Source organism: Schistocerca cancellata, chromosome 12 (genome assembly GCF_023864275.1).
Source record: "Schistocerca cancellata isolate TAMUIC-IGC-003103 chromosome 12, iqSchCanc2.1, whole genome shotgun sequence".
NCBI classification, from domain to species: domain Eukaryota; kingdom Metazoa; phylum Arthropoda; class Insecta; order Orthoptera; family Acrididae; genus Schistocerca; species Schistocerca cancellata.
The window spans coordinates 145,834,435-145,849,534 of record NC_064637.1 but is presented as its reverse complement, the minus strand read 5'-3'; the positions used below and the strand labels follow the sequence as shown (position 1 = coordinate 145,849,534).

The window sequence follows — 15,100 nt, the reverse complement described above, 5'->3', positions numbered from 1 at the left end:
ATGGTGCCTCTATAGCCATTCATAATTGTGAAAGTGTTACCAGTGCAGGCTGTTCCTTTTAATTTAACATATATGGTCACTGTCCACAGCACACCGTGGAGTCGCCAATCAACCAAATGGTAGGTCACGAGCCCAGGTGAGGCGCTGCAGGCTATGCTGTACTGTCAGCAAATGAACTCCCATTGATCCCCTGCTGCCATAGCCCATTAACACCAAATTTCACTGCACTGTACTGATTGTTATGATTGTCTACATCTACATCTACATCTACATCCATACTCCGCAAGCCACCCGACGGTGTGTGGCGGAGGGTACCTCGAGTACCTCTATCGGTTCTCCCTTCTATTCCTGTCTCGTATTGTTCGTGGAATAAAAGATTGTCGGTATGCCTCTGTGTGGACTCTAATCTCTCTGATTTTATCCTCATGGTCTCTTCGCGAGATATACGTAGGAGGGAGCAATATACTGCTTGACTCTTCGGTGAAGGTGTGTTCTCGAAACTTTGACAAAAGCCCGTACCGAGCTATTGAGCGTCTCTCCTGCAGAGTCTTCCACTGGAGTTTATCTATCATCTCCGTAATGCTTTCGCGATTACTAAATGATCCTGTAATGAAGCGCACTGCTCTCCGTTGGATCTTCGCTGTCTCTTCTATCAACCCTATCTGGTACGGATCCCACACCGGGGAGCAGTATTCAAGCAGTAGGCAAACAAGTGTACTATAACCTACTTCCTTTGTTTTCGGACTGCATTTTCTTAGGATTCTTCCAATGGATCTCAGTTTGGCATTACACAAAGTTTCCGACAACTAACAGCTACAAATTATGTGTGTGAGTTTATTATCTTCCATCTCTTATGTTTTAGTCTGTACTATTGATTGCTATCTATACATGATTTTGTGCACGTCAAGCTCTATTTCGACCTTCGTCAGTATTTTTTTTATTTGCTTATTATACGTGACCCGGTGTTTCATAATTGCCTTAAAGGACGACAACGTTTCTTATTTCAATAGAGATGGCATAGTTCACTTGTCTTACTCTTGTCAAACAAGCATTTTAAATTTTTTAAAGATCCGAATAGTACATATACTCAAACATTCCACGCCCACTGCTAAGGCCGTACATCCCACATTGATTTCTGTGTTTATTTCATGCAGTGTTGCTTTATCTGTTAGCACTGACAACTCTACAGAAACTCTCGTGCTCTTGGTCGTTAACTGAAAGCCATCGGCCACTGCATGGGCCATCGTGAAAGGTAATGCCTGAAATTTAGTCTTTTTATTTAGTTTTCTTGTCCCACTCTTGATGCTGTGACTCTCTGAATATTGAATTCCCTAACGATTTATGAAATGGAATGTTCCATGCATCTACCTCCGACTAACATTCTACATTTGAAGTTTGAATTCCCATCGTGCAGCCATAATCGGGTAGAAAACCTTTTCACATGAATGACTTTAGTACAAATGACAGCTCCACCCTTTTATAACTTGTGTATGCGATACTACCAGTATCTTATGTGTGTGTATCACCATCACATTACTTGCCACCTCGGTATCTATTTGATGTCATGAAAAACTGTACTGTTATGTGGAGAAGGAATGTTTTCTTTTTTAATCAGAATTTGCTTAGTTCAGTGCTTGAAGACCACAGTTTTGTTTGAAGTATAGAAACACAGGAAAGCTCTCTGCTCTATGTGTAGGTTGTATGTATTTGGTTTTACAAAATAAACTGATAGTTTTGAATGAGTCCACAACCCAGAGATTATTCCAGGATGGAAACATCAATAATAAAAATCTCAAACCACTGACACTCATGCTAATATCATGAGTCAAAAACACATATAGGCTAAATTCTTGGAAAGTGGACTACCTTATTTACTCGAATCTAAGCCGCACTTTTTTTTCCGGTTTTTGTAATCCAAAAAAACGCCTGCAGCTTAGAATCGAGTGCAAAGTAAGCGGAAGTTCTGAAAAATGTTGGTAGGTGCCCCCACAACTAACTTCTGCCGTCGAATATATGTAGCACTACACAGGCATGCTTTGCAAGCAGAAAGATAAATACTGGCGCCAAAACCTCTGCGTCAGTAAATAAATTAAAAAAAGGTGGAAGACGAGCTTTTTTCTCCGCCCCGAGTTCAACACTGCATTTTCATACATTATCCAACGAAGTAAATACAAATTCCGTATTGTTCATCTTCGAATGTAACAGCATTTCAATGGGCTACGAAAATCCGACTGGCAAGACTGGGATGTTTGTCAATATGGCCAACTCTATGTTCTGAATTTTTTCCTACCTGTGAGAAAAGATGGTTGCTAATAGGAACTTTTATGAATTGTGAATCACGTGCAGTATTCTCTTCACCACAAGATTAATAAGAATATAAACATTTTGCCATGTATTCTTTCGTGTTTGCTGCTATGTCATTTAAATCCTGTCTGCCTAATAAACTACGAAACTAGTGTGAGACAACAGCAAATGCGGAAGAATATACATACCATGTAATGTTTATATTCGTATTATTCTTATGCCTAATAGTGATACAGTCAGAAATGAAGCACAGCACTTGACTAGATTTTTAAATCTAAAATGACTCTTAATTTCTGTGCAGAATGTAATGTACTAAAGAGGCGTCTGCAAAGATTTTCAAACGGAGAAAAATTTTCGCTAAACTCTCGTTCAGAACATCATCTGTCATACGCAGTCTATTATTTGGTTCTTGTTGATCATTATCAAAGAAAGCAGCAGTGTAACTAACAACAAATAGCAGTCTCTTGTTATTGTTTCGCTAATGTGACGATTCTTCTCTCTCAATTCAAACCAGACGAAGCGCGTGAAAAAGGAAGGGTACCTGTATAAATGCGGACGGAGCGCCTGACGCATAGCAATGGCTACCTGGTAAAGCTTAACTGCTAAGCTTACGACTCAAACCAAACTACTGTAGCTGTATAGTCATTCATTCGACCTAAATTGTGTCTCATATTACAATGGACCAACTTTGTTTCGATTTGGAGGTGAGGCCTAAAACTTTTCTCTCCCCTTGAATTTCGAGTCTCAAATTTCAGGTGCGGCTTAGATTCGGGAATTTTTTTCCCTTGATTTCAAGTCTCATTTTTCACGTGCGGCTTGGATTCGAGTAAATACGGTAAGTAGCCTCAGTAAATAGAGCCATATTCCATAACACAACTTTGTGAACAATTGTGTCAACTTTAGGAATCATCAAATATAGAATCCCACAAGCGAAGTGCTTATGACACTACTTGTAAATAAAATCCTCAACTGTTACCAAAATGAACATGTCCTGTTTGCGGTGTATGAAGTGTACGAACTGTGGACTTTCCATCCACAAAGGAAGATTACTCTGAATTTATAGAATGACCCCAGATTACATATGAAAAAATAGAACAGTAAATCTGCAATTACGTATATGGATCACAAGCTTACCCCTACCATCCCTTCCGAACACACACTCCTAAATTTCACATCAGACAGTTAGTAGTACACACATCAGAAATAATTATTTTTCTAAGTGTCTTATTTAGCAGTAAGGGGAACAAAGACATGAAAATTTCAAAAAGTACTGATGTCTGAAAACAACACACTCAAATTCTCAGTACTTAACATAACACTTTGGCACGACTACCAATTTTATATCTGCTTTAAACATAATAATAGGTGTCACATTTTCCGATACATACGATGTAAGCAGACTACCCGTAAGTAAAGCAGTTAGTGTAGAACATACAAGCAGGTAATGGTTGCTGCACTCAACTGCAAATTCCTTGAGATGTCTCCCATCATGGAATATGATGAATGTATGAATGAACGAATGCTTTGACATACACTTCTAAGCATGGACTTTTTAAAAGATGCTTTCCTGCACATTGTCGTCACTAACACTTCACTTCAAGAAAATTTTGTTTTCACAAACAGGGATAAATACTATTAAATGCTAATACAAAAGATAACATTAGAAATCTGCAATAATTCAAATACCTACTTGCACAGAATGTTTATTAGTCCACTTCAATCTTCGTATTCGAGATGAGGGAACACTTATATGAAATTATTTCCAGTGACCATATTATGTTCATTAAGACAACAAATAAAAAATCATTCTGTTGCTTGTAACTTTACACTTTAATGTAAAATGATCATGGTAAATATATGACCACTTCTGACAATTCAAGGCCCCCTAATTACACCAGATTTATAAATCTTAAGCTTTATATTATTCTCATTGTCACACAAATTTTGCTACCCATACTCACAAAATCTAGTTACTGGCACAGGGTATGGAATGATTTTATGAGCATGTTGTGACTAATGAAAAACTGTACCACTCTAAAATTTTAATGATATAATTTCACATTGTTCCGTCTTCATCAGTATCATCCAAAACAATCCATCTATTTCAATTTAATTCATTTAAGGAGTGATTTTAAGCTGTGTGATAGGAAGATACATCAAAATACCGTGGCCGCCATTTCTGATTTTGTGCTTTGGAAATCCTTCCACATCTCATGTTTCTGTCCTGCTTCTACTTTTGGCAGTACATCATGAACTATACCAATCATCAACATACATGGTCTCCGTAAATGATCAAATTTGTTAGTCAAATTTGCTGTAACCTATCCACAGGTTTGTAGAACAAGTGTACATATGTACCAACAAAGTCATCTTTGAAGCTGTCATATTGTGTGTGTTGTGTGGTGAAGCATTTTGAGGCTAATGGGTATGGCTACCAATGTAGATTAACTATTTCTTGCACTAACCTTAGCTCTGTGTATAAAGAAGAAAAAGAAAACAGGATCCTGGTTCAGCGAAGGATTGAAATTGAGAAATAAAATACCCACAATAATCTGCTACAGGACATATTACATTCCAAACCTGATAATTACATCAACTTTCTCTGCATGGATAGTCCACCTTTCAATAACTTGTTAGAGTTACTTAACCCACAATGGAAAAGAAGATACAGATATGCCAAAAGCTAATCTCTTCCAATTGGTCTTCTATAAATCATCTGTGGAAGAACTCTAGTGCTTCAATTTTTATTTTATTGCATTTATGCCTGTGCTAGTGCATAGAATATTTTTTTAAAATACCTTCCTGCATAGTATTTGGCTGGAAAAAACACACCATCACTACCATTTTGGTAACTGCGACTCGTCTCCTGTTTTTAACCTCAATTGTAGGTTCCACAGTTCTGGAAACTCACAATATAATAAGATAAATTGTAATGAAAGCTCTGTCTCGAAAAACAGTTGTGGCAGAACAACAATGTCTGTTGTCTTGTCAAGCTGATCATTCAAAATGTCACTCAACCACAGCATATATTTGACAAACACATCAATCAAAGCTGCACACTGCCAAATAATTTGACAAATAACTGAAATTTTTACAAACTGTTTGATCATTTGCAGAGGCCTATAAATTTGGTAGTTTTTGCCACTTGTAAACTCCTCATTTTTTTCTCTACAATTAGAACTGTACTTTGTTTCTTTATAACACAACTTGCACAAACAGCTTCTGATCTATATATATCTTTAAACAATGAAATGAATCATCATTCACCTCCATTATTAATTACAAATATAGAGGGGTGACGGAAATCAATCTCAAACTAGCATCAGAAAGGAAGAGATAGCACACAGAAGTGGACATACACTTAAACTGTGCTCATTTACAAAAATATAGGGCAGCTACACATTTGCAAGTGAAAAAACTGTTCCTAGTTTCTGGAATTATTTGATTATGGCCCAGGGAGGAGGGAGAGGGAGGTAGCGGGGGGCGGGGGAGGAGGGGGGGGAGGGGAAACAGTTTGAAAGCAGAGGCAAGTCACTCAGACCCCACAATAAGAGTGCAAGAAGAACCCTTAGTTTAAACACTTATGAAAATGTGTTATGATACTAGTAATGAAAAGAGTGTTACCCTTAAATCCCTGAAGACATTATATAGTTCATCCTCCTCAGTTTCAAATGGCAGATTGCTCAGGAAGGCCGTATACGGTGGGTCACGGGGTACAATCGAGTCATCCACATCAGTTCCCCATGTAGCTCGAGGTGCAGTCGGGAGCACCACACGTCGACCAGTGTCTGTATCTGTTAGAACAGAAGTATTTCCAGTAAGTTCTCTTGCAGTACAAGAGGTCATTAAAACTCTTGTGTCATATCTATTCTATACACAACAAAAAATGGTTCAAATGGCTCTGAGCACTATGGGATTTAACATCTGTGGTCATCAGTCCCCTAGAACTTAGAACTACTTAAACCTAACTAACCTAAGGACATCACACACATCCATGCCCGAGGCAGGATTCGAACCTGCGACCGTAGCGGTCACACGGTTCCAGACTGAAGCGCCTAGAACCGCACGGCCACACCGGCCGGCTATACACAACACTGCAGTGTCTTTTTTATATGTTTTGAAAAGAGCCACCATTTTGGCATGGCTTTCTTCTACTTGTAGTTCTGTTGAAATAATTTCACACACGAGATATATACTGTGTACAATTTTTAAAAAGGGTTTTTTAAAGTATTGGTAGCCTATAATGGAGAGACTTTTCTGAGGGGATCAACAAAAATATAAAACAGGCATATGTAGGAGTAGGCCTAATAATAAGTACGAAACTAGAAATGTAGGTAAGCTACTGCTTTGGTTCTATGACAACATTGGGGTGAGGCTGACCTCAGGTGATTAAGCGATTTCATTTGTAACAAACATCCTATACTCTCTCTTTTAATTTTGAAACTTTAGCCACAAAGCTCCTTATCTGATATTCCAGACTTGAGGATCCCTCCCTTTCAGATGTAACATAATGCTTTTACTATTGCAGTTCACACAATGTGATGGAACTGTAACTGTTCTGAAACCTGTTGTGTATCCAATAAAAGACTGTGGATTAAGAAACTGTCCTGAGGTTTTCTTCATTTTTCAAAACACAGGAAGAAAACTGTAGTATTTATATTGTAGCATTCGTGTGTCTTTCGTGGGAAATGGTAGTTATAGGCAGGCAATGTATTTTGGAAAACTGTATGTAACACTGTTCACACGACCTGTATACATTTATTTTAAGTAACTTTATTTTTTCTTCACAATATTTCTGTGTGCACCGAATAAAGGGTTAGCTGAGATGAGGGATTGGAAGTCAGAAAATGAAGTGCAGGGAAAATTGTAGACACTGGAGGGTTTCTGAGTGATTGTATAATGGTATGGGAGAATTCCAAAACATGATTTTAAACATTTAGGAGCAGATGTGTACTCTGGCCATAATTTATTGATTACACACTGCAGATTAAAACAAAAGAAATTGCAAAAAGATAGGAAATTAGGGAGATGGGGCACTGATAAATTTAAAGATCCAGAGGTTTTCAAAGTTTCAAAGCAAGTGTCATAATGGTAACACTGAAGAGATGAAACAGTGAAGGCAGAAGAGGACAACACAGGTAAAAACAGAAGGGCTAGTAGAAGTACAAGCAAAATGTCTGGAGGACAACTGCAAGGTCATAGTAATATGCACAATTAGGGGAACTATGGATACTGCCTATGGGAGAGTTAAAGAGACCTTTGGAGAGAAGAGAAGCAACTGCCCAAATAGAAAGCAAGGACACACACACACACACACACACACACACACACACACACACACACACACACACACACACACAGGAAAGGGAAACACTATTACAGAAGGAGAAGAAGAAGCAAGCAGGATACTGTGAGAACTTGGCGGAGACTGAAACACCCGAGTAGAAACAAGGCTCCTGGAGTAGACATTTCCTCGTAATCACAGAGATCCATGGCATATTCACGAATATGTTCCAAAATACTTACCAATACAGCTTTTCTGAATTCAAATACTATTTTCTAAATTCATACCAAGGCATATTCAATATCTAGACCTGAGGCTATGTTAAAGATCAACATGATACCACAATTACCATTTTGTATTCAAATTTGTTGGTGTCACGAACTCAACTGAATTGTCACTGTCCAATATAACCTCAACCTCCAACTATGTTGCGCATTAGTCTGTCACAATGAATATTACACTATAAACTAATGGGAGAGGTGATCCATTTCAAGTGACTGGCCTACAGTTTTGACTTTTAGATTCAACTCTGAACAATCTCTCGCACAACTGAGAAACATTACTCGACAACCACACGTAAAAATCCACTGCAGACACGAAACAGGTAACTGTTTCTAGTATGTTGTTGCAGAAATTAAATTTCATAAGATGGTTAACTGTGAGCTCCGAAAAAGGAAATAAATGCCAATACTCTGACAATACTTAAAAATTAGAGACCTCACAGGCAAATGGAATACATATGGTTTTGCATATGAGGGTTCAATTTCTGGTAATTTCCAAGAATGATTGCCTCTCGAAGTTGTGGGGTCCAAACAATACATATCGAACGTGCGACCCTAAATCGATCAGGCAACTCTGGTGGCGGACATTATGAGTATGTTTACGGTGGTCACTACAGCAATGACAAAGGAAGAGCATTACAAAAATACTTATAATTACAAAGGAGATGACTTACCTCACTCGCTGTGGGTGGTGTCGTCATGTGAAAGTCCATGTGATGTGTATGCTACAGGAACAATTCTCTTTTTGCCATTAATTCGCGGAGGTGTGTAACTTAGAGGAACCAAGGGAACGACGGAAAACAGATAAAAATTACAATCACAAATAATTGATCTATTTAGGATCACACATTCAATATGTATCGTTTAGACCCCGTGACTTTGAGAGGCAATCATTCTTGGAAATTACCTAATTTTTGTTGGCCAACACTTTCTACTGCACTTAATGTAATCAACACCCCTCTCAGTACCTAAATGTTCCTCAAAGTTTTAAAGCTGGTCTATAATTCAGATTTCATATAGAACTGTAGTTCTCCATATACTGGTAACTGATAAGGAGGGTCAGTTTTAGAATTTTGGTTCACAGTAGGCTGATGCTATTTTAAACAGGAACAGCACTCAAAGAAAGCCACTTTATTACTGCTTTGCTTTTCTGCAGGACTACTTGAATCTGAAATGTGGTCACCCACTCAAAATTAGCCTTAATTAAAGAAAAATTTTGAAAATTGTTTCAAAATATTACACAGACTAGCTGTACCCGGCCACACTTTGCTGTGCTTCAATGGGAAAGAAAGGAAAGAGAAAGTACATGTTTTTAATACGCATGGGAATTGGATACGCATCCCAATCTCTCATTCTCCCGTCTCTCCCCCCCCCCCCCCTCCAATTCTTCCTTCATGTTTACTATGTCCGATTTCCTGTTTGTCAACAACATTTCACTCTGTGTGTGTGTGTGGGGGGGGGGGGGGGGGGCGCAGCATAAAATCTGGAGTGTAACATTTTATAGCTACAAAATAAAAAATAGTTTGTCGCCATTTGGGACACGCAGCGAGGTAGCTCTTTTCAACAAGTTACATAGCCCTCAAATACTGATTAAAAACGCACAATTCATAACAATAACCCAAAAGATACTTCTGACACTAACATTTAGAAGCTTCACATTATTTCAATTTTAACAATTTGTTTTGCTCTAATATATTTTTTCTTTTTCACCTGTACTTTCTTTTGGTTTCATATTTACACAGGTTGATTCAAAAGGAATGACAATGGTTGAAATACAGCAACTTTGGATTAGGGACTTGAAGTCTTGGAAGTATCTTGTACCAACAAAAGTTTTGAAATGTCAGGAACAACAAGGACAATCTGTGTACATGTGCCTAAGTGTGGCAAAGATAATGAAGTGTTTACTGAACACTATTTACATAAGTCCAATGATGATGACCACCACATTCAAATATAGGCACAATGTCTTTGTAGAAAATATTGGTGCACCTTTCCAAGTACACCAGTCATTGTTCAGACCACCTCAGATGCTGCAAGTATCCTGGCAAAGTTTCTTTATCGGGAACTATTGTCGCATACATGAGGCTTTTGATATTTCCCAAAAAAAGATCAAGATGCCTGGTAAAATAAGAAAGGTGGTCATGTAATTTGACGTCCCCTTCAGAGCACATGAATGGAAAGCAGGTGTACGTACACAGCAACTGATACGCAAGACCGTAAGGACGTAACATCCAGAACACACTTGAATGAGAAAGTGTTGCACAGAAAACTCTTAGCATTACCTTTGCTGAACGTAATGCACAGGTGCATTGATTTTGCTTGTTCTTCCAGATATTCCAAAACTCTCACTTGCTCAAAATTACGTCTAATACCAAAAGTTCCTACTCCAAAATTTTATTTCAACCTCTCTATCAGACCCTTCAATTCATGCACAACCTTTGGAACCACCTGATACATTTTAGAATAAAGCTGTTTTCCGATAGAATTGCTAACTGAGAAGTTCTACACCATAGCAAGCTATCAGGTAGACGATCTACGTAACATGAAAGCTTACTTCTATTCAAATAACACTGATTTTCCTTTTTATTCTAATGGTGCCATTATATAATTAACACTTGGAGGAAAATTTCAATTTTAAGCATTTACTCACAAAAATTTGGATCAGCACTAAACAGTTTTGTTTAAATAGTTGCCAGAGAGCTACTTTCAAGCTCCAGAAAACAGACACTACCGCACCATGAGTGGGTACGATGACTTACGAACAATGTGCTCTGTGTTTATATTGGTCGACAATTCTTTTTCCTTTGCTCATTAGAATGTCGTTGCTTGGTCACCTGTGGCACTAGATGTCCACTCTATTTTCATGCCTCGTTGAATTTTCTCGTTCTGAGAACACCAAAGGAGTGATCCATTTTACTTGATAAAAACATTCAACAGCCAAGATTGCATAAATATTTCTTTTTTAACAACCAGCCTCAACAGAATTTGCTGTCAACTGCAGGTCTTAAAAAAATCTTTTTATTACAAAGCATGTTCATTTTAAGTTGGACTTCACAACAAGCTCTCGTGTGCATAAAAATCAGCACACTATAAATGTGTAATTCGGATGTCCATATCTATATTGAATAAGCAGTATTAAGATTTTTGGTGCAAGTTTCAGCCTGCCAATTTTATCAGAGTATTCTCTCATGTTTGCTTTTTTATTATGGTGTAACATGTTAATGCCTTACATATGAGGAAATGAAAACATGCGCTTGAAATTCAGCAAACAATTGGAATCGGCTAACAGTGTGGAATGAGAAACCTTAAAATAAACTGACTGGCTCAGTGGGGGAAAAACTGCCACTTCGTTTCAGTCAATTATTAAAGATCTGTAAGACAATCATCTTTCAACTGCTAATAACACACAAATAAAATCAGGAAACTGTTACTTATAGTAATTTTCTGCAATTATGTGAATGTATTTCAATTAGCTTTACAGCTTGCAGTAACAGAAATCCATTTTGTTCTCATTTGATGTGAGAGCTGGAAATGAAGTACACACAAAACGAAATGTAAACATGGGTCACATGGAACTATCCTCACTATCGCTCAGACAGCTATACACATGCACAAATCTCTCAGATTGGGAGCACCAGAGATTTTGGCTGCTTCTTGCAATATAAAACAGCCACCATCAAGTAGCCAGGAATGAGAAAAGGCACTATTTATAGTGCTATTTATAGTGACTTCAGCTCTATGCAAGAGCAAGAGCCCACTGGTAGCTGCTTAAATAAACCTAATGTTTCCCAGTAGTTCATACACAGAACACTTAAAACATTTTACATAAAAAGGGCACGCAAAGTATAGTTTGCGAATCTATAAAGACATTTATCCTCTCAACTTGCACAAAGGGTGATAGGTACACCCATGCTGTAATACATTCTGGGATGTTTAAATTCTTGCTACCCTATGTTATACATTACCCTTCTGGGCCACATTTATGACAATTAACATAACCAATAAAACATAATATGCAACTTTCGATATGAAACTAAGTACTAGAGCCTCATGGGATTAATTCCTGAAATGATGATGACTAGTTCAAGCAAGTTCAAAGTATCTGTGTACAAACAATAACTATCATAGGCAAATATCCATCAGAAACTTATGAGTATACTACGGGAACACTGGTAATACAGATAAAACGCTTGAAAAGTGATCATTTACCGAACTTTATTAATTATGTATTAAACTTGGTAATGAGTTGCAGCCAATTTAACGAATAATCAAATAACTTAAAATTAGTGGTACCAGTATTGAAAGGACTCAGAATGGCTTCAACCACTTTCCTCTTTGAAGTACACTTACTACAAAGGACCCACTGCTAAATTGACAATGCAATACTTTTTCCTGATACCATTAATTTCATATTACGTATATATAATATGAAAATTATGACTTACCATCATCATCCACATCATCCGCCCAGCTGCCGCCAAGTTTACGAGTTACAACAGGTGCAACGCCTGGTGTTGGGCCAGTGGCTAAAAATTCATTGAGAGGAAGAGTCTTTCCTTTTGTTTTTTTTCCTTTTTTACCTGCAATTCCAAAAACAGAGTAATAATTAATCCGACATCAGCACAATCACTCCACACAGGAAGGAATTTGTTTCGCACTAAAAGAGGCCTATGCAGAAAGTTAAATTCATTGGCTATTCCGTTCGTCCAATATAATCCTCCAAAGTTTTGAGTACCGAGAGCAAAAGTAAAAAACTGCAAAATGTACACCACCTATCGACAACTAATTAATTCTCAATTTTTCCTTCAAATTTAACTATATCTGAACAGATAGCATAAAATGTAACAAAATGAAAGTTACTACACTTCATTGTTGTTATGCAATTGCTATGTTATGGTTTTTGGGTGATTTTACTCAATACATGAATAAAAAATTCGTACTCATTTGAAACAATATGCGACCACGCGGTGAATGACAAAATTTCGTCCAGGTGGCAACGAATTAATACAAAAACAATAGCTACTACTGTGAATCTGAGATTTTCCTTCACGCAATCTGTGCTTAAGGTGCTCAAAAACGCAATTCCTATCACAGGATCTAGTAATTACCACCCACAGATCACTTCTTTACACTTCACGTGACTCATTCGAACTCTACTAACCTGATGAGGCCATCTTGAAGAATTTCTTAGATCCAAAGAGTATCGATGTTTCAGCGGTAGCGATGCAGATGTTCCAAAGCTCTTAGCGCGTGTTGTAAATTTGTATATTTTAATTATTATCATCATTGATAATGCGAACTGCTGCAAACGGATTTTAAGGAAGGGCAGCTTGCGGCGTGTATAAATATTTAGGGTGATGGACGTCCGTTAGGATGTAAAGAGTTGTTTGCCAAAGCCCCAAAGAATAAACACATACCCACACAACTAACGCATTGAAAACACGTAGTTGAAGTTGTTGCGAAGTCGCTTTTGTATTTTGCGTTTTTGGTTTAATAAACGTAATTACTGTAGTCTGTCAAGTGTCAACTAAGCAGACATGGTAATTTGAAGACACTGCACACACAGTAAAATCTTATTCGAAAACAACTCCTTAACAGTAAACTTTGTTTCAGGCGGAACTGGGACTAAATGAGCAACACCAATCGCTAATTATGACATATATCAGATTCGCTAAGCATCAGCGTGCACAAAATTTGAAGGCAGTGTATTGTGCATTCCAAGACGTAATAGAATCTAGGTACTACGTTAGTGATACAATTTTTGATGCTGTGCATGTTCACGTACATTTGTAGCACTCAATATACTAGTATAATCCACTCTATTCACAACACCAGTAGTAGCTTTACATCCGTTTAACCCATCAAGTGTGGGAATGAAAAGAACCACATTCTGTGGAATATTAATATCTCTTCCATGTAATATATTTCGAATTACGTTTGACCTCAATATAATTGTCATTTTAGCAGTAGTAATTTCACTAATGTACATGTACCATTTTCACCATAGTGTATTTATCTTCTATTTCCGACAACCAACGTCCTGCATGTCACTTGAATGATTTTTTGTTATTCTAATAACCTAGGTTGACTTACAATGTGTGTGCATTGTGTAGCAGTAAAACACAATTTGTTGATGTTACTTTTTGCATTTTCTTATTTACCAGTCAGGATCATGCTGTATCTTCAGTTCCTATTCCTTTTTTTTTTTGTTTCTTATTTTCCCAGTACTCCAAGCACTCCCCATGTTGTCTTTTCCCTTCTTCTGTCCATGTTTCCCACCTTGAAAGCCTTCTAAATTTAGTATCTTATTCTTAAAAAGGTTTCTTCCTACCATTCTCAATTCTTTGATGTTTTTTTTGTTTCTGGTTCTTATTTCTGCTACATACTATTACTATTTTCTTTTTCCAGAAATACAGAAATATTCGTTTCATTTATTTCTTTATCTATATTCATCCAAGGATCATCTCACAATTACATAGGATTTGTCAAGGAAATACAGTGTCAAACAATAATCCAAAATATAACACACAGCATACACAATATGCCTTAAGAAAAGGGGCAGGTGACCTATCGGGGTAGAACAGGTGGTCGACTGTGGCCTTTGAAACAGTCCCATCATTTGCCTAAGTGATCTAGGAAATCCATGGAAAAAACAAATCAGGATGGCTGGACACAGCAGCTCCTTCCTGTCAAATGTGTCAGTCTCTTAACAGCTATACTGCATCATTTGCTAATTTTCTATTGTATAATAGTCCTTTATTTGCACACAAATTGTTTCAGCTAGTTTGCAACATAAAGTGTAGTTTCCTTCTTCACTACCCACCCACTGAGGACACCTGCTGATAATGAAATCTCCTTTTTTTTTTTTTTTTTTTTCTTTTTTCTTTTTTTTTTTTTTTTTCCCCATAACGATTTCAGTCACAGATTGATCATCTTCAGTGCAAGACTAAGTCCTGTGGACTCGTATAATCGTGCACAGAATACAACTTCAAACGTGAGTGTTTATCATGAACAATGTGCCAAGTAGCAGGTAAGGTTCTTACCTGCAGTTTCCCTTCTTTAGATTCTCCATCAATACTCTACAAATCAAATTTAAGTGCCTGGCAGACAGTTCATCAGACCACCTTCACAATAATTCTCTTATTCCAATCTTGTACAGCGCATGGAAAAAACGAACACCTATATCTTTCGGTGTGAGCTCTGATCTCCCATATTTTCCCTCCGTAAGTTG

General features: G+C 37.5%; 2 protein-coding genes across 4 annotated transcripts in view; one reads left to right on the top strand and one right to left on the bottom strand.

Moving 5' to 3' along the window:
- Positions 1-13,031, bottom strand: part of LOC126109412 (eukaryotic translation initiation factor 4B-like) — a 48,115-nt gene extending 35,084 nt beyond the window's left edge. Inside the window, exons 1-3 of the mRNA XM_049914446.1 lie at positions 12,810-13,031; positions 12,315-12,449; positions 5,929-6,098 (exon numbers count right to left, since the gene is read on the bottom strand). Coding sequence (XP_049770403.1) covers positions 5,929-6,098; positions 12,315-12,449; positions 12,810-12,813 — 309 coding nt within the window. The 5' untranslated portion in view covers positions 12,814-13,031. The remainder of the gene's footprint in view (positions 1-5,928; positions 6,099-12,314; positions 12,450-12,809) is intronic.
- Positions 13,032-13,098: 67 nt separating this feature from the next.
- The window catches only part of LOC126109792 (leucine zipper transcription factor-like protein 1), a 61,688-nt gene continuing 59,686 nt past the window's right edge, over positions 13,099-15,100 (top strand). Inside the window, exons 1-2 of one of the 3 annotated variants that reach the window (XR_007523733.1) lie at positions 13,099-13,409; positions 13,483-13,607. Coding sequence is in view for 1 of the 3 variants with exons in the window: in XM_049914849.1 (XP_049770806.1) it covers positions 13,407-13,409; positions 13,483-13,607 (128 nt within the window). In the remaining 2 variants the exon portion in view is untranslated. The remainder of the gene's footprint in view (positions 13,410-13,482; positions 13,608-15,100) is intronic. The other 2 variants (XR_007523732.1, XM_049914849.1) reach the window with 2 other exon arrangements.